Source organism: Engraulis encrasicolus, chromosome 6 (genome assembly GCF_034702125.1).
Source record: "Engraulis encrasicolus isolate BLACKSEA-1 chromosome 6, IST_EnEncr_1.0, whole genome shotgun sequence".
Taxonomy (NCBI): Eukaryota; Metazoa; Chordata; class Actinopteri; order Clupeiformes; family Engraulidae; genus Engraulis; species Engraulis encrasicolus.
This window is the reverse complement of record NC_085862.1, coordinates 13,704,637-13,729,361: the sequence shown is the minus strand read 5'-3', so window position 1 is coordinate 13,729,361 and position 24,725 is coordinate 13,704,637. Positions and strand designations below refer to the sequence as shown.

Sequence of the window (24,725 nt, the reverse complement as noted above, 5' to 3'; positions counted from 1 at the left end):
GTTTGCAAGTTGCGGCATATTGTTGGAATGATCAAATCCATGTCAGTCACTCATATGGGGCACCAAATTGAATGCTTGCAAGTTGCAGCATGTTGTTGGAATCCTGAAATCTATTTATCGCCCACAATACTTGTACTAAATGCTCAATAAGGATATACGCCGAGCCAGCCGGCATGTTATTGCATGATCCTGATATTGCAGATGAGAAGTCTGATGTGTCAGTCTTGGTTGTTCATCGTGGCAGGCACCTTAGCATCAACAACAAAAACACTGTTAAAACACAGATCCTAATTAAACGTACAGTAAATGGTGTGCTGCACAACAACATTGGTCAGAAAAAGGAAGAATATGACAAGAGAGAAGAAAACAAAAAAAATAAGTCAGTATGCTCCTCAAATGTACTTAATGCACCTGAAATTCACATTCAGAGTTTATGGCCTGCCTTCCCCTCCCCCCTCCACCACCTCCTCCTCCTCCTCCCGTACCCCAGGCATTCTCACCAGCTAGGTAAAATCCTGAGAGTTTTCAGCACAGTTTTGGTCTGCAACAAAAGCCTGAAAGACAGTAAGTGCTTGTAATGTACACGTGTGAGAATGTACTGTAGTATGCATGTGTGTGTGTGGTGAGAAATGTGTGTGTGGGTGGGGGGTGGGGGGGGGTGATGCAAACCTACTGTACCCAAGATGGCCAGTCAGTTTAAAGATAAAAAAAACACTATTTGAGGCACTCCTTACTAAAGTTAAAAAGACTTTAGTGTTCAATAAAGGCTTTTTAACTTTAGTAAGGAGTGCCTCAAATAGTGTTTTTTTATCTTTTCATGGAAGTTTGGACGCCCAAGTTTTTTTGATGAGTATCCTTTTTTACTAATTGGATACAGGACCCAGTGAAGCATTCCCTTTTCTCTTTTTGTGGCCAGTCAGTGTATTTGCTTGGATCCCTTTCCAGTGTACTCGGCCCAGTGACCTCATCGTTGGGTCGTAGTCTGTGGTAAGATGATGGGCGTGCACGCGATTCCCGCAAACGACTCGGGAAAATGCAGATCTCGCTCCCACTCGTTGGTCTCGGTGTTATACACCTGCACGATGCTCGTCACGTTGTTCAGGTGCCAGTTGTACCCACCCACCAGGTAGATTTTGTTACCCAGGAGGCAGCAGCCCACCTCCGATTGGCCGGTGCGGAGCGCGCTCACCGTGGTCCACTGGTCAGCATCGGGGGCGTAGTACTCCACCGCCAGCACGTCGAAGCAGCGGTCCATGTGGTCCATGCGGCCCCCCAGCGCGTACACGCGCTCGCCCACGCAGATCATGGCGTGCAGCACGCGCGCCTCGTTCATGGCCGCCTTGAAGTCCCACGCGTCGGCGGCGGGGTCGTAGCGGTGCAGCGTCTTCTTGTCCTCCACGGAGACGCCGTAGCCGCCCGACACGTACAGCTTGTCCCCGCAGGTGGCGCCGGCGTGGCCCCAGACGCGCCGCTTCAGCGACTCCACGTAGCTCCACTCGTTCTTCTTGGGGCAGTAGCGCTCCACGGAGGCCAGGCTGCCGGAGCGGTTGCGCCCCCCGCTGGCGTAGAGCTGGCCCTGCAGCACGTTGAGCTGGAACTGGATGCGGCCCTCCTGCATGGCGGGGAGGCGGAGCCAGGTGCGGAGGTGCGGGTCGAAGCGGAAGCAGGCGTCCACCGCCCCCTCTCCACTGCGGTACTGCAGGTGCTGCCCGCCCACCACGTAGACGAAGTTATCCAGCACCGCCACGCACGCGTGGCTGCAACCACCCCCCTCCATCTCACCAAGCTCCTTAAACTGACGAGCCGTGACGTCGGGGAGGAAGAACACCTGGTGGAGGAGAGGAGAGGAGAGAAGAGGTGAGGAGAGGAGAGGAGAGGAGAGCAGAAGACAGGAGGGGAGAGGAGAGGAGAGCCGAGGAGAGGAGAGGAGAGGTGAGGAGAGCAGAGAGTAGAGGGGAGAATAGAGGAAAGGAAAGGAAAGCAGAGGAGAGTAAAGTAAAGCAGAGGAGAAGAAAGGAGGGGAGAGGAAAGCAGAGCAGAGTAGAATGGAGGAGAGGAGAGGAAAGGAGAGAATAGAGGAGAATAGAGGAAAGGGCAGGGGAGGAGTGGAGAGAATAGAGGAGAGCAGAACAGTGTACAGTAGAGAGTAGAATAGAGGAGTGCAGAGGGGAGTAGAGTTCGACAAAGTGGGAGAAGCTCCCGATTTTTTCAGGAGCTCAGAAACGATATTCGCATTGGTCCTGTCCTGACTAGAAGCAACACTGACGGTATTGCGTCACTAGGAAGGTGTGTGACCTGGCTAAAACAAAAAACCCAAGTCTTGAAAGAAGACGACGATGTACCTTTCCACTGACGGTGCGGTCGTTGTCGGTGTACGGGGTGCCGCCGAAGGCGATGAGCGAGAGTGCGTCGGAGCGGATGAGGGTGCGAGGGCACTGCATCTCGTGCTGCCGGAAGGGCAGGATCTGGTAGTTGAAGGCCTCCAGCAGGTACTGGCGGCAGCTCACGTCCTCCACCATGATGTCCACCGTCTGCACGTGGTCCACCAGCTCCGTGGAGCGCATGAGCGGGAAGCGCACGTGGCACAGCACTTCGCTGGCACGCGCACGACGCCCCTCGTCATGCTGCAGCCAGCGGATGGCCGCCTGGAACAGCTCCACCTACAGGTCACAAGGGGTTTTACAAGGAGGAACAGGCATAGGATTATCAGAAGTCAAAACATGCAGCGAAATTAGTTGTTCGTCTGAATTGTCCATATTGTGTGTGTGTGTGTGTGTGTGTGTGGGCGGGGTGGAGGATTAAAGTGCAGCATTGCCACAGAGTGAGTGGTGGGGGTCTTCAAGTGCAGTAGTGTCAAAGTGCAGGGGGAGGAGGGGGAGCAGTGGTGCAGTAGTGCAAAAAAAGTGCTATGAGCTGTGTGTGTGGAGGCTATAAGAAAGAACACGCTACACGTGCTGGGCAATAAAGACGATGTGTGTGGTAGGAAGAAGTTTGCTGTATGCTTGTATGTGTGGGCAGCCATGACGCAACAGTTAAGGAGATGGGCTTTAGATCAGAGGGTTGCTAGTTTCGAATCCCACCCTTCCACTCCCTACCACACTCCATAGCTGAGGTTGCCCATGATCAAGGCACCTGACCCCATACTGCTCCTGGGACTGAAACCAGTTAGCCTGGTTCACACTAGACCATATCACAAATGAGATATGGCCTGGCGACCGCCTACAGCATTTCCCCTAGGGGAGGTGTGTTTTGGGGTTGCCAACGTCCGTTCATTGGCTGTTACGAGTGTTTGTAGGGGTGTAACGATATCGAACCGAACCGACGTATCGTACCGAAAAGACCTGTACCGAATCGAACAGTGCTGTACCGAATACCGAAAGGTTGAGTAAAAGGCTTCTCTGTTCGTGTTTTATACTGCTACTACATGCAGAGGCTCACGCAGAACCCTGAGAGAAAATGCAAGAAAAAACGGGTGTAGAGGCTTGGTCTTTGTGAAACCTTGAGGAGAAAGTACTATTTCTTACACTGATGAAATCTCCGACCCAAAGTGGAAGGTTGAATGTATTTCCTTTTTTTGGTTTGTATTTTGGTGAAATTAACAACGTTCTGAGGAAGAAAATGATTTTCTATTTTGTTCCCATACCATTTTGTGTACCGTTACACCCCTAATCATTTGCCATATACGTAGCCCATAGCCAATTGTGTCAGTGGTGGTGATGGCTTCCGTTTGTCAAGTAATACGCGTCATCATCTTTCGACCTCTCCCTGCTCTTGGACTGGGTTTTTGGGGAAAGTATCCATGCTGCCTTTTAGATCGGAAAGATTGAAAAAGCAAAAGCCCAACTCCCCATCGTCATTGTGACACAGCGCTCCACAGCACACAAATGCACACAACAAAATTGTATTTATGCCTCACCCGTGCAAGGGACGGTACCATGCCCAGGGTACCTCGGTCATGGAGGAGGATGGGGGAGAGCACTGGTTAATTACTCCCCCCACCAACCTAGCGGGTCGGTAGTCAAACCGGCAACCTTTGGGCTACAAAGTTTGACGCCCTAACCGCTTACCCATGACTGCCCATGTAATGTAATGTAATGTAATGTATAATAATATATCTCCTGTGCACTTTGTAGTGATGCTGGCTATGATTATGTCCTCGTTTGAAAATTGCTTTGGTTATAAAGCGTCAGCCAAATGTAATGTAGTGTAATGTAATGTCATGCGCACCTCCTTGCAGCGTAGTTTAGTGTAATGTAATGTAATGTAATGTCATGCGCACCTCCTTGCAGAGTAGTTTAGTGTAATGTAATGTAATGTAGTGTAATGTAATGTAATGTAATGTCATGCGCACCTCCTTGCAGAGTAGTTTAGTGTAATGTAATGTAGTGTAATGTAATGTAATGTAATGTAGTGTAGTGTAATGTAATGTAATGTAATGTAATGTAATGTAATGTAATGTCATGTGCACCTCCTTGCAGTGTAGTTTAGTGTAATGTAATGTGGTGTAATGTAATGCAATGTAATGTAGTGTAATGTAATGTAGTTTAGTGTAATGTAATGTAGTTTAGTGTAATGTAGTGTAGTGTAGTGTAATGTAGTGTAATGTAATGTAATGTAATGTAATGTAATGTAATGTAATGGCATGCGCACCTCCTTGCAGTTCTTCAGCTTGTTGCTCTGCAGGAAGAAGACGAGGCGCTCCATGGGGATATGCAGGAAGTCCTCCTCCTGGGCGATCTGCAGGAAGTGGCTGAAGGTGAAGGCGTCCACCGACTCCTTGAGCGAGGCCAGGCTGAAGGTGGTGGCCATCTGGCCGATGTTGAGGCAGGTCTCCACGCTCATGGCCGACTTGAGGAACTCCTCGCACAGCTCCACCACCGGCTCCATCTGCAGGAAGACGGCGGCCCCCAGCACGTCCTGGACGCAGCGTCATAACAGTGACATAATGCAGTCATGGATGCGTCATAATGTAGGTCAATGTATGACTGTTGGCATTAAGTGATATTCGGTTATGGTGAAGACAGACTTTTCATGACAATAAAACGTTTATGACATTGACACAATGACCGCCGGCCCCAGCACGTCCTCCAGTCAAGTCAAGTCGAGTCAAGAGTACTTTATTGACAAAAATCTATGTACCGGTAACAGGGTCAGCACAGAAGTTTAGGAAATGGATTTCACACTCAGTTTTTCCTTCTTTCTTGTTCTTTTCTTTTTATTTAAACATTGCAGGGACCCAGTCTCCAATGTGCAGTTAAACTAAAACATATAACAAAATATAAATAAGACATTGAAAATAATCTCTCTCTCTCTCTCTCGCTCTCTCTCTCGCTCTCTCTCTCTCTCTCACACACACACACCTACCTGGATGCAGTCCAGGTCCAGCGTCACCTCCGAGCTGTAAGCAAAGTCGATGATGTGCTTCAGGCCACGCGCCGACAGGCCCTTCAGCTCGATGGTGTCCTGCTTGGATTCCTTCATGCCGCCCGTGAACATGGCCCTGGAGGGCGGAGAGGGGAAGGGAAGGGAAGGGAGAGGGAGAGGGAGAGGGAGAGGGGAAGGGAAGGGAAGGGAAGAGAAGGGAGAGGGGAAGGGAAGGGAAGGGAAGGGAAGGGAAGGGAGAGGGGAAGGGAAGGGAAGAGAATGGAGAAGGGAAGGGAAGGGAAGGGAAGGGAGAGGGGAAGGGAAGGGAAGAGAATGGAGAAGGGAAGGCAAGGGAAGGGAAGGGAAGGGAGGGGAGGGGAGGGGAAGGCAAGGGAAGGGAGAGGGGAAGGGAAGAGAATGGAGAGGGGAAGGGGGAGACAAGAAGGTGGGAGGACAATGGCAACATGGGACAAAATAAAGTGAAGTGAAAGCTGTGAAAGCCTCATTGGGAAACCCATGGTGACACAGCACTCCACAGCACACAAGTGAACACTGCACACAACAACATTGCGTTTATGCCTCACCCGTGCAAGGGGGCAGCCCTCATTGGCGCCCCTAGGGAGCAGTGCGGCGGGACGGTACCATGCTCAGGTTACCCCAGTCATGGAGGAGAGCACTGGTTGATTACTCCCCCACCAACCTGGCGGGTCGGCAGTCGAACCGGCAACCTTTGGGCTACAAGTCTGACACCCTAACCGCTTACCCATGACTGCCCATATAATAAGCCAAAAAACCTTGATAACATGCTCATTTCAATAAAAGTAAAAGAGCAATGGGGTGCTCATTCCATAAAAAATATTACAAATAAAGGAGAGCACTCCCAGTTCCTTGTGGAACACTGTCCTGTCCCCTTTATTTTGAACATGAGACAAAAGCATTGAAGTGTTGAGAAGACAGAGGACAAGGGAAGGGGGAGACAAGAAGGTGGGAGGAGAATGGCAACATGGGACAAAAGGTCCCTGTTCAACTGAATTGCTTGAAGAAGGTCAATAGACTGAAACGTTGTAAGTTAATGCTGTAAAGGTGAACAGTGAGGGAGCTTTCTTGTGGTCTCTAAAGTTGGTGACCCGGGGAATCCCCTCCTACGCATCTGACCAAAGGAGGTGTGCCAACAATTCTGAGACAAAACCAACGAATTGTTGACAAGACAGAGGACATGGCACTTAACCAAACGTGGATGCTTTTATGTGGCAGTTACAAACGTTCTTTGCAGTGAAAAACAACCGTTAACTGTCACACAAACAATGACTGCTGCAACATGATCTCCAAAATTCCGTGCTCCTGGACACGGATGTTAAGGACACAAAATCCGTGTCCAGGAGCACGGATTTTGCCAAAATTCCGTGCTCCTAGACACGGAATTATTTTCCGTGATGGACACACAGAATTGCTCTCTATACTCCCACAGCTCTATGTTTCCACAGTCTTGTGTTTTCTCAGGATTTTTCTAATTTCAAAAAAATTTTCTCCAAAAAAAACATTTCTTACTGACAGGTTAGGGTTAGGGATTGTTTTGGTCTGGGCACAGCTAGTTTTCTTTCATTCATTATATGAATTTGATAGCCTAGCAACCAACTGGAAAAGGTATTTCTCAAAAATATGTCTTTAATGACAGGTTAAGGTTAGGGAATGTTTTGGTCAGGGCACAACTTAAATTGCTATAGCATCATTTTGTTTAGGATTAGCATTTGGTATGTATTTTCTAATTATATAGTTAACACAGTGCTGTGGTAATAGCCTATAGAAAGCACTTCTGTGTGCCCATCACGGAAAACAATTCCGTGTCCAGGAGCACGGAAAACAATTCCGTGTCCAGGAGCACGGAATTTTGGAAAAATCCGTGCTCCTGGACACGGATTTCGTGTCCTTAACATCCGTGTCCAGGAGCACAGAATTTTTGGAGATCAGGCTGACTAGTATTGTCACAGTCAAGTAAGACACTGAGAGCACATTATATCATGGAATGTTTTCAATGCTTTGCCTCTGACAGCCAGACTTTCCAGCTCACCTGAAGTAGTCACTGCAGGAGGCGAGAACTGCCTTATGGACCTGGAAGCGCTCCTCGTTGATGGCCAAAACTACGTCGAGCAATTGTCCTTGTTCCCGCAGGGCTGACAACCCTTGTAGGAGGGTGGTGCTATGTGTGGGAGCAGAAAACGTGCAACGCAGGGTGCTATTCTTGTTAGCCATACTGCAAAGGAAAAACAAGACGAGTTAGAAGGTCGATCAGTAAGTCATTGTCTTAAGTATTTAGGCAATATCAGCACTGTGAACGTGACGTTGAGGGTTTTTTGGTGGTCAATAACATCCATAGCTTGCCACTGACTTCCCAGAACTGCCGTCAACACTGAACTTTCGACTGGCAAGCCCTCTAAATTATTTAGTGTTTTGAAAGACATCTCCCCAGGCTGCTTGCAGAGAGGCTTAGACAACACTGTAATCTATTCGCAAATGCACACATTAATAAGACTCCCTCCAATACCTGAACAAAGACCATTACGCACGGCAAGGTCAATACTGTGCTTGCCATTTCCATTCTAAATGCATGTGCATCGATAACATAACAGTCCACCTTTTAGTAAATCACTACTTGCAGAATCCACATTCATTTTTATATGATGTGTGGTTGCATATCAAAATGTTTGTAGCTCTAGATGTGTTGCTATTCGCAGCAGGGTGCAGTAGAAGAGGAGGAGAGCTGTTTACATTATTGATGGGCAGACTGATACTCGAAACCTGAGGGCTTGGTGAGAGGAAGAAATTACAGCCCAAATGGCCAGAAAATCGACATTGCCAACAAATTGAAGTAACACCACCCGCGCGTCACGAACGCTGCCCATGGAATTTCCTTCTCAACCAGTCAGCGCGTACACAAACGCCTTCTCAGTATCCACGCGAAATGTCGGCGTTCCCATTAGCATGTCCACAAATAACAATTACGAATAAAATGTCAAGCAGAAGACCTATTGGTTTACATATGTTTGACTTTTCATTGCATCCTCACCTGTTCTGAGAGCGCTCTGAGAACTCCCCATCTAGCTCCGCCATCTTCGATTACAAAGTAAATTGCAGAGGGCATCATGCGCTCATAAAGCTGCTCACCATGTCGGCACGCTCTCCCCGAGTAACCACGAAATTAAGGAATCAACAATCAATCATCAACTACCTCTCGTCAACGATGACATGTATTTGGTCAATGAGTTACATAATTTGACAAATCGCTTCCGTGACCTAGCCTCCACCACGCCATCCTCGTACGCATAGGCTATACTTGAATTACAGTAGCCGCACTAAGTCCAGTCATGATACAAAGGCATTAGTGTTGCTACAATTATCCTCCTAAAATTAGAAAATGTTATGGCTCTGATTATCCATCCTCTTGCTACTTTCCTTACCAGCTGGTCCGCCTACTTGGCCGCGAAGGGTACTGCCACCAGCTGTGACGGAGTACACACGACTGATGTCAGCGCTCCAGTGCGGTGGAGAGCTCCAGTGTCGCTCCCCATACTCCACAGTGTCGGACCACATACCAGCCAGTCATGGACCGTTCTTGCTTTGAAAGAGTTAAACAAAATCACAAAGTGGGTCAAAACATCTCGATCGGTGTATGATCTGTAGGCCTAATATTATGATCGCAGCATTTTCATGCGCAACAGTGTTAAATCAGGCTAGCTGCATTCGTGTTTTGTTTTAGACCTACTGACGCTCAGTCACAAAGAAACAACCAAACCAACCAACCAAACAAACAAACACAAAACAAGCAGACAAAAAAAGACAGATAGAGAATATCATAAACAAACAAAAGAAAAAAAACTTGAAGGGAAACATTAATTGATTTGACCCCATGCAATATCCGTGAAGCATTTGACGATCATTGAAATTAATAATTATAGTAACATAGTAGTCTGCAAATGTACACATCATCAAAGTTTGTTTTGGATTGCGTAATGTCCAATGCGTTTGCGCTTTGCAACTTCATCGAGCTCTACTCCGATCCAGTAGGGGGCAGTAATGTAATGTTACTGAGTACATCGCCAACAATAGTTCAGTAAGGAAGGACAGCCACGAGGCTAATGTTACGCGTGTAGACATACTGGTGAAATTGCTTATTTTTATACCCCAAACTAGTCGGTTACCTTATTGTCAGTCAAGTGTTCAACTGTAGATGCATTAGTGTCCCCATTGCGGAGAAAATGGCGGATTTCTCCTCTCTGGGTTTATCAGACTGGCTAATACAACAATGTAAACAACTGGGCATTGGTAAGCCAACTCCTGTTCAACAAAACTGCATACCAGCTATTTTAGAAGGTAAGTCAGAAACACTACGTTTTGGAAACAACTGTAAGCATTTCAGTATGTTGTCGTCTGTAGTTGATACTTTCCTACTTGGGCTGTAGGCCTACACATGAGGTTTATGGAAGATCTTGTTGTTTGCCTTGGTTTGTATCCAGGTCGTGATTGTATGGGCTGTGCCAAAACGGGTAGTGGAAAGACTGCTGCATTTGTCCTCCCAGTGCTACAGAAGTTATCTGAAGATCCATACGGCATCTTTTGTCTAGTCCTCACCCCCACCAGGTTGGTAAACAGCTGTCAAGTTGGCGTCACGATGGATGAATGTCAAAATGCAGAACCAAGGACGTCTACATACTGTATGTACATTGTACAGAACAGAACAGTAGACTGCTTCTTCATAACATTGAGCACGATAACCATGTTATAATGTTCTCTCTTTCTGTAATAGGGAGCTGGCATATCAGATTGCTGAGCAGTTTCGAGTATTGGGCAAACCTTTAGGCTTGAAGGATGTCATCATCGTTGGTGGGATGGGTAGGCTAACCTCGTCCATGCATGCGCTTCTTCAACACACGCACACACGCACACACACACACACACACACACACACACACACACGCACACACGCACACTGACCAATGACTGTGTTTTTACTGCGGCAACCCTTCTGTTGACAGATATGGTGGCCCAGGGTCTGGACCTTTCCAAAAAGCCACATGTTGTCGTCGCTACGCCAGGGAGACTTGCTGATCACATCCGAAGCTCCAACACCTTCAGCATGAACAATTTGAAATTTTTGGTAAATATTCTGCTAAATGTGTGTCAGTATTTCATAGACATAGCTGTTACACTTGATGTCAAATCTGTCTGTCTATAAGGCCCTGCACAAACCTGTCTGTTTAAGATCATGGTAAGATAATGAACTGTCTTGAGGCAGACCTGTCTGTCTATAACAGTGGTTCTCAAACTTTTCCCATCATTCCCCCATTCGGATAGTCTGAATGCTTCCGAGCCCTCCCAAGCAACAGCAGTACTTGCGCAGACTGATTTTACAATCGCTGCGCTGCGCAGAATCAAAGGAAAGGTGACTGGTGAGATTTTTTTAAAAAGGGACGTGTGTTCATTTCCTATGCTATTAAATGTATGACAATTTATAATATAATGTTGGTGAGGGCTTAAAATGTATTGCTTATTGGAGAGACAGGAAATACAAGCGGATTCCAAAAAAGTTGGGACACTTGGTATTTTGTGAATAATATCAAAATGCTGGCATTTTCGAAACATTCAATCCATGCATAAGATGCACACTGGCACAAGGTCAACGTAGGAACAGTTTAAATGAGGCAAAAGCATTGTTTTGAGGGAAATCTGTGGTCATTTAAAATTCGACCCATGCAACAAATCTCAAAAAAGTTAGGACAGGGCCAAAAAATGTTGTAATAGTTGAATATTTCTAAAAAATAAAACAAGGAGGAATATTTTGAAAGGAGCTATATTGACTGCAAACATGAATGCACAGATAAAATACCATCACAGAGAGGCTGTGGCACTCAGAAGCGAAGATTTTGAGGGACTAATTACTGATCTATTACACAGAAAGATTGAATTCTCAAAATTGCAGGCATATAAGGCCTATTTCTGTGATGTAGAGTTCTCTGAAATCATTGAACGAGTTATGAGATCATGACATACCCATCGTCAATAAGGAAACTATGACACTCCAACAATGACAGCTGTTGAAAAAAATGACCATAAACACAACACTTGATTAAGGCACACGATGCAGACATTAAACAGTGCTGCAAGTAGCAAAGCTCAATCTAGATGGACCTAGGAGACATGTGAAACTGTCCTCTGATTACAGAATGGAAAATATTTCATTCTTTTTTAAAATCATGGAGTCATGCACCCTCCAGGTTATGAAGAAAATGAATACTTCAGCTTGATTTAGTGGCCAGTCTGAAAGACTGCATATATGATGGCAATGGGGTGCAGAGATGCCTTGGTTATGGTCTTCTTACTCATGTAGAGCATTAAAATGAGGGTTGAATGATATATTCAGACTTTAAACAGCATACATAGCTACCAAGGCATTATATTTTGGAGCACAGCCTTTAGATATTGCCCCATAATGATGGCAAATTTCAATCTCTACTATGTTCCAACAGTGTGGTTCCATCATAAGAGTAAACAGGTGACAAAATTGTTTTCTTGCAGTGAGGATATGCCACGTATTAAGCATAACAAGAAGGTAAACAAGTCGAAGAACACACCGATCAGTTGAGCTGCTGAAATCATGTCTCGCACATCAAAATATCTATTTTTTAAATAAAATCATGCCATCAGTCAAAGTATTTAAATGTTAAGTCTCCTTCCTTGTGTTGTGTTTTGTCTTATCCAACATGAAAAGCATTTTATTGGCCCTGTCCCAACTTTTTTGGAATTTGTTGCAAGTTTTAAGTTTTAAATGATCACATAGTTACCCCAAACAATAATTCTGCTTGGCTTGAACAACTGATAAGTTGTCTGTACACAATGCTGTACCTTATTAACATATTGAATGTTTTGGAAAATGCCAGCATTTTGATTTTATTCACAAAATACCAAGTGTCCCAACATTTTTGGAATCCGCTTTGTACTTTCCTTGGGGGAAAACCCCCCAAAATCAGATGTCACAGGCCCCCGCTGTGATGCCTCCGTGCCCCCCCCCATGGGGGCTTGCGCCCCACTTTGAGAACCACTGGTCTATAAGATCCATGTATGTCTGTGTGCATCCCCTTTGATAAGATATGACTGTCCTATCTGTCTATAAGACCCATGCATATCCATGTGCATCTCTAATAGTCTATGATAAGATATGACTGTCCTATCTGTCTATAAGACCCATGCATATCCATGTGCATCTCTAATAGTCTATGATAAGATATGACTGTCCTATCTGTCTATAAGACCCATGCATATCCATGTGCATCTCTAATAGTCTATGATAAGATATGACTGTCCTATCTGTCTATAAGACCCATGCATATCCATGTGCATCTCTAATAGTCTATGATAAGATATGACTGTCCTATCTGTCTATAAGACCCATGCTTATCCATGTGCATCTCTAATAGTCTATGATAAGATATGACTGTCCTGTCTGTCTATAAGACCCATGTATGTCCATGTGTATCTACTATGTTAAGATAATGAACTGTCTTTAAACTAAGACCCATGTATGTCCATGTGTGTCTCCTATGTTAAGATAATGATGACTGTCCTGTCTGTCTATAAGACTCATGCATATCCATGTGCATCTCCTATGATAAGATAGTGAACTGTCTTTCAGCTAAGACTCATGTATTTCCATGTGCATCTTCTATGATAAGGTAATGGCCTCCGTGTGTGTCTCCTGTGATTAGATCATGGACGAGGCGGACCGGCTGCTGGAGCAGGGCTGTACGGACTTCACTGCAGACCTGGAGGTGATCCTCAGCAAGGTGCCGGCCCGCCGCCAGACCCTGCTCTTCAGCGCCACCCTGACCGACACCCTGGAGGAGCTGAAGACCATCGCCATGAACAAGCCCTTCTTCTGGGAGAGCAAGTCCGAGTAGGTGGAATGGGTGTCAGCTAGGACGGCTCTGTATGGACCGTGTGAAGCAGGGGCGGGGAACCTATGTTTCGAGCGCCATTTATTCGGCCCCTGGTTTAGTTTTATTGTCTTGCCACTTCACGTGAAAATATGACTTGTTTTGTAAATTAATCTTAGAAATTACAGAGTGGAGTACATTGGGCACAGCCTGATAGTTCATACAATTGTTCATCCTGATGGTTGGCAATCTAGCGCAGGGTCATCGCCAGGCACAGTTCCATATGATTTTGTGTTTCAGGGTTCGGACAGTGGAGGAGCTGGACCAGCGCTACATCCTGACGCCAGAGAAGGTGAAGGATGCCTACCTGGTGCACCTGGTACAGACCTTCCAGGATGAGCACGACGACTGGTCCATCATCATCTTTACAAACACCTGCAAGTAAGTAGCAGTATTATGATTGGCTCTTGGGTAATGTTTTGAGCCTTGGTTACATGTATATCATTATTTTTAAAAGAGGATTTTTTTTCATCTGTATACACTTTGATCCCATTTTCACGGCATGTGGATTAAAAATAAAACATATCACAATTTTGACAGGTTTTAAAAATATCTGTTTTGGGAGCTGGAACTTTCATGTGTAAACAAGATGCCCAGATGAATGCATTTTCAAAACGGAGCCTGAAAGCTAGTGAAAACCTTGTGTGAATGTTTTTTTCTGTTTTGTAACCAACAGGAATTGCCAGTTACTGACAATGATGCTGCGGGAGTTTAAGTTCCCAACCATTTCGCTGCATTCCATGATGAAACAGGTATGGGCAGTGGACTTAATTCTTATACTCAGAACCTCCAACCTCAGCTTGAAGTCAAATTTAGCTGATGCCCCTTCTCTTCTGTTTTCCAGAAAGAACGATTTGCCAGCCTGGCAAAATTTAAGTCCAACGTCTTCAAAATCCTCATTGCTACAGATGTAGCTTCAAGGTAAACTTGTGTCCCATAATATTCATTTGAGAAGGCACGGTTGGGCTTTTACAAAGATTTGACATTTCCTGTTTTTGCTACAACGCTCCGTGTTGTTTGGCAGGTTTTTTTTTTCTATCAATGGAAATCATTTAACAGCTCATATGTCTGTCTACTTACGTAGTTAAGTGATTGGATTCCTTTTACCAAAGGAAGAAGTGGGATTTTTCTTATGTCTGCTGTGCAAAACTTTTACATCCTGTCCAGCTCATCACCCCTAAACTTGTCTTCAATCTATGTCAGTCATCCTACATCAAGAACTAATGTATATTTTCTTTCCTCTCATCAAAAGGGGTTTGGATATTCCAACAGTGCAGGTGGTTATCAACCATAACACCCCAGGGCTGCCCAAAACCTACATTCACAGAGTGGGCAGAACCGCCCGCGCAGGTAAGTCATATTCTTGTTGGGGGCGCTGTGGTGCAGCGCGCTAAGCCCCCCACATTTGAGCTCGCATGAATGTAAACTGAAAAGGGCTACCTTGTGGAAGGCAGAACGCAGAATCGTGTCTGTGAAATAATAATGGAAAAAAAAAACAGGTTGATGGATGGTGCGACTTTTTCTTACTTTCCTGAGTGACGCGTGTCATATTAATCCCACAGGACGCAACGGCATGGCCATAACCCTGGTGACCCAGTACGACATCCACCTGGTGAACGCCATCGAGGAACAGATCCGTGAGTTTGAGTTCTTACGACACAAGCACCTAATAACCCAGCAGCCCATATCAACACTAGCTGTACACATGGTGTGCGTTACAATATGTGACCTTGCCTCCTCCACTTGTGCTTGTGGCCTCGCCCCGCCTCCTGGCCCATCCTCCGTGGAGAAAACGATTAAGTTTCCCAGCTGTCAGCCTAGCAACAACAACTTTTGAGGGACTGTTTTTCATTCACCATCCCAATTGCAAATGAGAAAAATACATTACAATTGAGCTTTTGCAAGATATTGAAATATAATGCTGTTGTCAGTGATGTCATCATGACATACTACTTCCTGGTACGAGGAAACAAGCACAAGTGGAGGAGGCAAGGTCACATATTGTAACGCACTCACAGGATTTCAGGGCATTGTCTCACAGCATTTCCAGGGCATGTACCAAGAAGCTGGTTCAGGAGTAAAGTAGATCAGTAAAGTAAATCATCTAGTAGAAGAGCCTGGAGTCCTCATTTTCTTAATAAAATGGGGACGGCAGGCTCTTCTATTAGATGATTTACCTCTTAACTTCACCTGGTTTACTCCTGAACCAGCTTCTTAGTGTACCCACTCTGGTCTGCTAGTTCCAATTAGGCTGCCCATAGCTCTTCTGAACCAGCACTATCAACTGCTACCCAAGCAGTAACGGCACCACCCGTATAACTGTGTATTATTAACAGGTGTTTAGTTTCAATGATTGAAATGTACAGTACATGTTTCATATGTATTCTGTATATATTTGTTTTCTTCTGTAAATGAATTATTGGTGTCGTGGTGGACATGATTTTTGTATGTGGTGTGTGAATGACTATTTTGATGTTGATTACAGAAACAAAACTCAAGGCCAATCCAGTGGAGGAGAAGGAAGTTCTGAAGATCTTAACTCAGGTCAACGTGACCAAGCGCAAGTGTGAAATCGTACGTACAGCCGTATAATTGTTATGCTTCTGTTTTAAGGCCTTAACCCGGGTATACAAAGGCCTTTAGTTACATACATGTCTTCCTGTCTTTTGACATGCCTAACATGTGGCATTGACGTTCACAGAAGCTGGAGTCGTCAGACTTTGATGAGAAGAAGGAGATTCACAAGAGGAAACAGCTGATTCTGGAGGGCAAGGCAAGTCGCTGTTATATGAAGACTATACATTGTTTTCTTGTTTGAGCACTGATCATTTACAATGTTGTTGAAAATACACTTTATTATTACCAAGAGTATTCCAGACCTGCAAACTCGTCAAAGAAAAAAAGGTGACAGTGTACAGCGAGGGTTCTATTTCTATTCACGTGAATGACCTAATTGGCGGGGAAAAAGGTGACGAGTTTGCAGGTATGGTATTCGCTCCCCATGCATAACCCATATAGTTCAATATGATATTCCTCCCCCTTTTGCTGCCAACACAACTTCACCTCGTCTAGGAAAGCAATCCATAAGTTTGAGGAGTGTGTTTACAGGATTTTTTTTTTTACCATTCTTCCTAAAGTTCATTGGTGAGGTGACACACACTGATGTTGGTCAATTAGTCCTGGCTCAGTGTCTGCTCTAATTCATTAATTTCAACAAGTGTTCTACAAGTATTGAGTTCAGGTCAGGTCTCTGTCAAGTTCATCCAATTGACTGCAGAGTTGACGACGTCTCCGTATTAATGGGCCTCAGCATCCGCTAACCCCCCTCCGCCAGTTTACGTGGCTGAGTTGCTGTTGTTCCCAAACTTCCATTTTCTTATTATAAAGCTGCCGGTTGAATGTGGAATACGCAGTGTTGGGAGTAACTCGTTACAAAAGTAACTAATTACTGTAATGCATTACCTTTTTGAGTAACGCAGTAATGTAACTGATTACAGGGGAAAAAATCGGTAATATGTCCTCGTTACAATGCAAGTAACTTGCACATTACAACGCATTTTTTTCACCTAAATTTTGTGTGGGTATTTTGTTTTCTTTATACAATGTTCGCGGATCACCGTGAGATCAGCTATTGCCTATGATAGCCTACGTCCGCGCAGAGATTTTAAAGTTTCACGCAGAACATTGCTTCCTCTTTCACGCTTCGTCTCTCGAAATGGCAGGCTGACAAAGGATGACCGATCCAGAAGATCCAGCTTGCTCGTTTTCAAGATGGATATATGCCCACTACTTTGACTCCATTGAAAATAAGGACGCCAAGAACATTTAAGTTAAATGCACACTGTACTTGAAACCCAAACCGCTTTCCACGTCGAAAACAGTAGCCTACAAACAATTTGACGGTCCATTCGCACGAGACAGGGACACGGCAGGGTAGGCTATCCGACGGGGGGATGAGTACGTTGCACCCCCCTCACTTTTGTTCAACTAAACATCACTAAAATTGAAATAAATCAATTTGAAATTAAAATATTATAGGCCTCTTGGCTCATTAATGCTTATTATATTTCATTGTAGCTTCAGCTGTAGGCCTACTTATCAAGCCTCAACTCCACTATCGTCCTTGGCATTGTTCAACAACGTTTATGACAAAATCTGGCGCATGTGGGGGGTTTGGGGGGGTCGGACATAAAAACAAAAAGAAATTGAAAAAAAAATTGGATTAAAAAAAAAAATCAGACCGGACGATGACCAAACCTGACAACCAACCGGAACCAAACTTTTATTTTTCTTTGGCCTTATTGTATGTGGGTAAGACGCAATTCCTGAAAATGTTGGTTTTCAGTCTGCAGGCTTCCAAAACGACTTGTGGATGGCAGGTGAAAGTCATGCCACCTCATAGATTTGCACTGTAGATTGCCAAATCCTTATTTCCAGTCATTTTGGCTAAAGTAACTAAAAGTAATGCAAAAGTAGTGTAATGCCTTACTTCTAAAAAAAGTAATGTTGTAATGTAAGGCATTACTTTTAAATGACAGTAACATCTAATAAGTAGTGCATTACAGTTTTTGAGTAACTTTCCCAACAGTGAATACGCATGAGCGAGGACATGTCATAACTGGATTTGATGGTACTGGTGTTATCCTATCCGATGACAGTTCCACACTGGAGTTCACTGAGCTCCTGAGAGTGGCCCATTCTCACCAATGTTTGTAAATACAGTCTGCATGCCTAAGTGCTTTGTTTTATACCCCTTTGGCCAGTGATTAGGACAACCGATTCTGATAATTTGGATGGGTGCGCAAATATTTTGGTAATATATTGCATGAGCTACAGATGACTTGATATGGTGTTTCTATACTGACTGGATCATGGCAGACATTCATGTTTGGATGTTAAATGTTACAGGATCCAGACAAGGAGGACAAACGCAAAGCAGAACTCCTGAAGATCAAGAAGCAGAATAAGAAATTCAAGGAGAAAATTCAGAAAACGATTCAGAAGAACAAACGAGATCAGTCAAATCGGAAGAAGGCACAGAAGAGTGTCCAAACAAAACAACAGGCAACATAACACACACACAGGACATTATCAGTACAACTTGACATTGAACGCTGTCCTTTCTTTTAAGCGGACTCCAGAAAAGCCACCAGCACACTTCAAGTGAATGTGAGCGCTTTAAAGCTTTATTGAAAAATAAAAATCAACCTTAAAGGAATGTGATATACAAAGGTCAACGCAGGTGAAAACAGCCCCAAAGCCAACATGAAAACATCACAACGAAGGTGCAACCCTGTGCCTCCTGGCGGACTATTGGTTGACTGGGTGGGAAGGGAAATAGGAGATCCCTGTTTTGGGGATAATATAACACAATCAAAGGAAAACAATTGAAGCTTTTGTATTTTTGACCAATTATTACTTTGGCTTCATTTCTACTCGTGAGCTTTACAGTCCTCCTATGTTAATCATCCTCTTCTCGTCATGGTAATTTAGATGACCATATGTCTGCTTGAAATCACTGTATTCATGATTGTCATGAAACCAAAAGCCTAAAGAAATGACCGTAAAGGAGGTCTTGCCTTCTGTAGATGTGTAAATCAAAAGGGGGTTACTACTACAAGGGTACATTTGTCTAATGCTTAACTCAACAGCCTTCTTCACGCTTAGCTTGCAATTGTAAGAGTAAGTATATGGAAAAAGGAACTGTTCATCTATCCACAAATACACACAATAGCAAACACAAGTGTGAATCCTACATCATATATAGGCATCTACAACTTGAAAGACATTTTACAGGAAAGCACAGCAAACAATGTCACAGAGGTCTATTGTGTCATTTCATAACCCAATGTGAATAGTCCTGTCTTGCATGTGCTGGTCTGCACCAGTCTACCACTCATGATCATGACTTGGTCAAACCAGGATTATCTCACATGCTGGGCACTGATGCTGAAGTTCAGTTCCTACTGAAGACCAAAGTTAATATCACATATACTCAGATATAGTCATATGATTGTGATAAATTATTTGCATAAACTTGAAAAGAAAGGAAAAAAATCTACAGAACTTCAAAATAAAGCCGGAAAAAAGAGAAAACAATCACTTTACTTGGCCAGACAGCCTCTCCGTTCATGGGGGACTTTGCTATAAGCAGTCCTTTGGAGAGGGCTGGGAGCCTTTAGTCTGAGCTGATAGAGTCTCCTATTCTGTCGCACTAGGCATACACATGGAGCTGAAGATTTACCGTGACCACTGTCACATTTCATCCCCACAAAGGACCACTGTGAAAAGAAAACCATCAAGACCGAAAACAGAGTAGATTTGTAAACAACTAAAAAAACACACCAACTCATTCAACTTCGCATTCTGCCTTGCATGGATCTGATCACAGTCCACAAGTGGCTGAGCAAAGTCTGAAGACTTCAAGGAAAAAAAGTGAATTAATGATAGTGGAAATGAGGTACTGAACCACCTGGACGAGTTTTGTTTTTTCCCCTCTCTCTCTTTTGAACAACATGATGCTTAGAAGTAAAACTCATAACATGTTGAGATGCTTCACATCAAGTTCAGCACATTAAAAAAATCAGAATAGGGGCCAGTGAACTTAGAAAGGTCCATACCTAAATGCCTGGAATAATTTCACCTTATTATTTCAAAGTAACCTAATAATAATGAAAGACCAGGTTGACGAGCCAATGAGTGTTTGCACCGAGATGCGCTCGGTGCTCATTCAGGCCTAAAAGCTGGTTAAAATTAGAAGCTGGGCACGGCATGGACACCACAGCGGAGGGCAGACTTTGCCGTTCATTTTTTTTTTTGCTTTGTTTTCTTTTTTTACCCTTTTACTTTTCAAACAGCTCATTTTTTTTTGGAAACAACGTTGGCCATCAGTTAAGTCGGGATTTGAGAACAAGTTCAAATGTACCAATGCTCTCTCACAGGACTCTGATCACCCATGACAGAACATGAAGCAGGCCTCAACAACCAGTCAGCTCGGAGATGAAGGTCAAACTTTACTGTGTTACTGTGCGTCTGCACGCCTCTCTGCCACGCGGCTGCTACTGGAGGGACCCACCGGCTAGGGCCCTGGGCTCCCCCTCTCTCAGCCCAGAGGGCCCCTCCCTGCCCCTCCCTTCCCCCTCCTCCCCTCGTCCTCTCTGCCCACCTGGGTGGGAGCGGTGTGGGTGTGGTTGGTGGGTCTGGGGTGGTGAGAGACGTGCACTCGTCTGGTGTGTGGACCAGAGCAAACGCCACGTCCTCCCCCCAGATGTGCCCTCTACTCTCCTCTCCTCTCCTCCTCTTCCTCTTCTCCGCAGGCTGGCAGCCATCCTCCCCTCCTGGTTTTGTTCCCTTCCTTCTTTCGCTCTTGCCTTCCCTCTCTTCTCTCCTCTCCCTCCATCTCTCTTGCTCTCACTCAGTTTCCTGTTGATGCTCCTCCTCTTCCTGTGAGTGGTTGGTCTCTGTTCCCGTCGCCATCACAGAGTGGTGCTCCAGTCGTGGCAGAAGGAATCAGGTCTCCATGTGCTGTTTCTTTAGTGTTTCCCCAGAATAAAATGCAGTTGAACCAAGCTCAGCTTGCGCCTCGAGCCAATCCAGTCACCCTGGGGAAGCACAGCAGGAAAACAAGGACGTCAAGGAGACACATACACCCTTCTACAACGCACTGCAGCCACAGACATATGGATTATAAAGGAGACACATACACCCTTCTACAACGCACTGCAGCCACAGACATATGGATTATAAGGACGCCAAGAACACACAGGTCATCTCAATGTGAAGTAGAGGTGCACCGAAAATTTGGCCGCAGAAAATATTCGGCTGAAAACGCAAAAAAAGACATTTCCGGTTTTCGGCCGAAAGCCAATTGAGTGGACGAATCGGAGGCCGAATAGAAAATGAATTGAAAATGGGCATTAATTACCCTAATTTCAGTTCTACTCTAACATTTGAAGACTTCAAATGCACATTTATTTTCTTTCAAAAGCATGTCTAAACATTTATTGTAAGCCGTAGATTTAAGCAACATTTAAAAATTGTGAAAAACCTAACTTTTGATAACTTTTAACTGATTTGTAATATTCGGTTTCGGTATTCGGCCAAGTGATCAATTATTATTCGGTTTCGGTTTCGGCCACAAATTTTCATTTAGGTGCACCTCTAATGTGAAGTGTTCTAACCTTGCTAGTGTGAGCAACGCAAATTTGAGGATTCCAATAAAAAGTATCCAATAACTAGTTCTAAGTGTAATTATTTAATAATGCAAGAGTATGCAAAAGTTGCCTGAAGTAGGCCCAACGCCCACCCCGTTTTGAGACGGCCACACTTACATTTTAATACTGCGACAGTCCAGGCACTCCATGCTGGTAGGCACGCTCCCCCTGGTATGTGGAGTCCTGAGACAGCGCCACATCGATCTGAGACTTGAACTCGTCGCCCAGGTAGCTGTCCTGTAGGGCACACGGCAAACACGGGAGGGAGAGAGAGAGAGAGGGGGGGGGGGTCAGGAGTGGAGGAAGCGACATGCTATCATTTATGCACCAAAGAGGATTCTGCAAACGCCACTCGTACAACTAGAAGCATGTGCAATACTGGCAAAGCAATGGGCAACAGTGTAATTTGAGACCAGAGACAACAGTGTATTTAAGTTCACAATGACAGGAGGAAGCACACCACAGCCCATCCCTGGTAGAGGGATTATTACAGGGAAGATGGTGGGTCCGTGGATCTTCTGGCCAATCGATTTTCATTTTCAAATCGGGAAATAGAAAACAGAAAATAACTCGTTATCCGATTTTTGTTTTGGAAATCGGGAAACGAAAATCGGAAAACGAACCAATTTTCGTTATCCGTTTCATTCTGTTAAATGCGGGCAGGCTTGTAATTCAGAATTAAATTATGGCTTCGTTTTTCCATCACCTATTTTTTAATTACATGAACCGGAAGACGTTGATTGAGCGCCTGTCCGTCAGCTGTCAAGGAACGTAGGCCTACGGTGCGAGCGCAGACCTAGGTCTGTGGGTGCGAGTGATATTCCCAACATCTGGCCAACATTCCTTTGATTTGGGATGCAGTCTTGTAGTTACCATGGCTGTCTGTCTTTTAAATTCTGGTTTGTTTGGGTTATTATTACCCTGGTATAAATACCCCTGCACGTGTAAGTAAGTTTGCAGAGTATGACGAAAGTTTTTGACTTGCCCTCTTCGTAACGCTAGCACTCAAGTAGGCTAGCTGGCATGATGCCACCCACATCCCAAACTGTTTAGCTCTGGCTGTCCAAGTAGCCTTAGTGGCTATTCATGAACGAGATGAAATATAACAACCGATAGTCATATTCGGTCCGTGGATCTTCTGGCCAATCGATTTTCATTTTCAAATCGGAAAACGGACCACGAAAAATGACCGGTTTCCCGATTTTTAAGTAAACAATAAACGAGAAACCACTCGCATTTTGTTTCCCGTTTGGAAACCGGAAAACGAAAAACGAGAATCAAGTCATTTTCTGATTTCCTTTTCAGCGCTTTCATATGGGAATCAGAATTAGAGAGACGACCCGTTTTCCCATTTCTTATTTTGCTAAATATTACATTTTTGTTGACCCGGAAACTGTGCTAATGTGTCAGGGAGGCTGTGGGTAAAGAGTTGGCTTAGCCACACCAGAGGTGTTTACTCTAGTCTAGCCTATATTTTATAAGTTTTTAACACGTCCTCATTTAAATGTAGACTAGGCACTAATATTTATACTTCCCAGAGCAACGTTCATCAGTAATTGCATGCTTGTAGGTCCACCTCAAAGCATGACGAGGTCCGCTATCGCAGACATCCCATGAAGGGAGTATGATAGCAGCTCCCCCCTGTCCCTGATGCCTGCGAGTCAGATAAAATATCCCTGATTTTAGAAGGGACAGAGAAAGATAATGACTCGTGCGGAATGTGTGGAATAGTTTTGCGCGAGCACACAAGTAGGACGCCCTGTAAAAGTCCTAGGAAAAATAGTAGGGCATTAGGCAGATGTTATATGCAGACTGGGCGATATACGTAAAGGACATGATTACACGCGTTTAATGGCATTTTGATTGTCGGGGGTGTCGAGGCTCGATAAGCATCTCCCTGAAAGAAGTTTTTGGATCTTGGGATGTCTGCTATCTGCTCGAGAGGGAATATGACTATCGGTTGTTATATTTCATCTCGTTCATGAATAGCCACTAAGGCTACTTGGACAGCCAGAGCTAAACAGTTTGGGCTGTGGGTGTCATCATGCCAGCTAGCCTACTTGAGTGCTAGCGTTACGAAGAGGGCAAGTCAAAAACTTTCGTCATACTCTGCAAACTTACTTACACGCGCAGGGGTATTTATACCAGGGTAATAATTACCCAAACAAACCAGAATTTAAAAGACAGACAGCCATGGTAAGACTGCAACCCAAATCAAAGGAATGTTGGCCAGATGTTGGGAATATCACTCGCACCCACAGACCTAGGTCTGCGCTCGCACCGTAGGCCTACGTTCCTTGACAGCTGACGGACAGGCGCTCAATCAACATCTTCCGGTTCATGTAATTAAAAAATAGGTGATGGAAAAACGAAGCCATAATTTAATTCTGAATTACAAGCCTGCCCGCATACAGAATGAAACGGATAACGAAAATTGGTTCGTTTTCCGATTTTCGTTTCCCGATTTCCAAAACAAAAATCGGATAACGAGTTATTTTCTGTTTTCTATTTCCCGATTTGAAAATGAAAATCGATTGGCCAGAGGATCCACGGACCATATTCCCTCTCGAGCAGATAGCAGACATCCCAAGATCCAAAAACTTCTTTCAGGGAGATGCTTATCGAGCCTCGACACCCCCGACAATCAAAATGCCATTAAACGCGTGTAATCATGTCCTTTACGTATATCGCCCAGTCTGCATATAACATCCTACTTGTGTGCTCGCGCAAAACTATTCCACACATTCCGCACGAGTCATTATCTTTCTCTGTCCCTTCTAAAATCAGGGATATTTTATCTGACTCGCAGGCATCAGGGACAGGGGGGAGCTGCTATCATACTCCCTTCATGGGATGTCTGCGATAGCGGACCTCGTCATGCTTTGAGGTGGACCTACAAGCATGCAATTACTGATGAACGTTGCTCTGGGAAGTATAAATATTAGTGCCTAGTCTACATTTAAATGAGGACGTGTTAAAAACTTATAAAATATAGGCTAGACTAGAGTAAACACCTCTGGTGTGGCTAAGCCAACTCTTTACCCACAGCCTCCCTGACACATTAGCACAGTTTCCGGGTCAACAAAAACTTAATATTTAGCAAAATAAGAAATGGGAAAACGGGTCGTCTCTCTAATTCTGATTCCCATATGAAAGCGCTGAA

General features: G+C 44.6%; 3 protein-coding genes across 7 annotated transcripts in view; 1 reads left to right on the top strand and 2 right to left on the bottom strand.

The window, feature by feature from the left end:
- Positions 1 to 825: 825 nt before the first annotated feature.
- Positions 826 to 8,857, bottom strand: klhl26 (kelch-like family member 26). 2 transcript variants are annotated; one of them, XM_063200042.1, is made up of 6 exons: positions 8,429 to 8,857; positions 7,433 to 7,615; positions 5,365 to 5,500; positions 4,651 to 4,917; positions 2,343 to 2,660; positions 826 to 1,828 (listed from the first exon to the last, which is right to left on the bottom strand). In XM_063200042.1, exons 1-6 carry the CDS (start codon positions 8,470 to 8,472, stop codon positions 965 to 967), a joined length of 1,812 nt encoding a protein of 603 aa, XP_063056112.1. In that variant the 5' UTR covers positions 8,473 to 8,857; the 3' UTR covers positions 826 to 964. The 2 variants fall into 2 exon arrangements, with proteins under 2 accessions (XP_063056112.1, XP_063056114.1); XM_063200044.1 differs by having other exon boundaries at positions 8,820 to 8,843.
- A 593-nt stretch (positions 8,858 to 9,450) lies between these two features.
- Positions 9,451 to 18,741, top strand: ddx49 (DEAD (Asp-Glu-Ala-Asp) box polypeptide 49). The gene is made up of 13 exons (XM_063200693.1): positions 9,451 to 9,732; positions 9,876 to 9,999; positions 10,166 to 10,251; positions 10,395 to 10,516; positions 13,122 to 13,309; positions 13,590 to 13,730; positions 14,026 to 14,101; positions 14,194 to 14,270; positions 14,602 to 14,699; positions 14,912 to 14,986; positions 15,835 to 15,923; positions 16,051 to 16,122; positions 18,258 to 18,741. The coding sequence occupies exons 1-13, from the start codon at positions 9,618 to 9,620 to the stop codon at positions 18,420 to 18,422; spliced, it is 1,428 nt and encodes a 475-aa protein (XP_063056763.1). The 5' UTR covers positions 9,451 to 9,617; the 3' UTR covers positions 18,423 to 18,741.
- The window catches only part of LOC134450736 (regulator of nonsense transcripts 1-like), a 21,403-nt gene continuing 15,191 nt past the window's right edge, over positions 18,514 to 24,725 (bottom strand). For all 4 annotated transcript variants that reach the window (XM_063200689.1, XM_063200690.1, XM_063200692.1 and 1 more), the window contains 2 exons: positions 21,680 to 21,799; positions 18,514 to 20,950 (listed from right to left, as the gene is read on the bottom strand). In XM_063200689.1, coding sequence (XP_063056759.1) covers positions 21,683 to 21,799 — 117 coding nt within the window. In that variant the 3' untranslated portion in view covers positions 18,514 to 20,950; positions 21,680 to 21,682. The remainder of the gene's footprint in view (positions 20,951 to 21,679; positions 21,800 to 24,725) is intronic.

Excerpts from the sequence above, each read along its gene's own strand:
- klhl26 (XM_063200042.1), bottom strand. The coding sequence starts at position 8,472 with ATGGCGGAGCTAGATGGGGAGTTCTCAGAGCGCTCTCAGAACAG. Across the intron at positions 7,616-8,428 it reads TCAGAGCGCTCTCAGAACAG|TATGGCTAACAAGAATAGCA; the intron begins GTGAGGATGCAA and ends TTTCCTTTGCAG. Across the intron at positions 5,501-7,432 it reads TCCTGCAGTGACTACTTCAG|GGCCATGTTCACGGGCGGCA; the intron begins GTGAGCTGGAAA and ends TCCGCCCTCCAG.
- ddx49 (XM_063200693.1), top strand. The coding sequence starts at position 9,618 with ATGGCGGATTTCTCCTCTCTGGGTTTATCAGACTGGCTAATACAACAA. Across the intron at positions 14,271-14,601 it reads GCTACAGATGTAGCTTCAAG|GGGTTTGGATATTCCAACAG; the intron begins GTAAACTTGTGT and ends TCTCATCAAAAG. Across the intron at positions 15,924-16,050 it reads CCAAGCGCAAGTGTGAAATC|AAGCTGGAGTCGTCAGACTT; the intron begins GTACGTACAGCC and ends TGACGTTCACAG.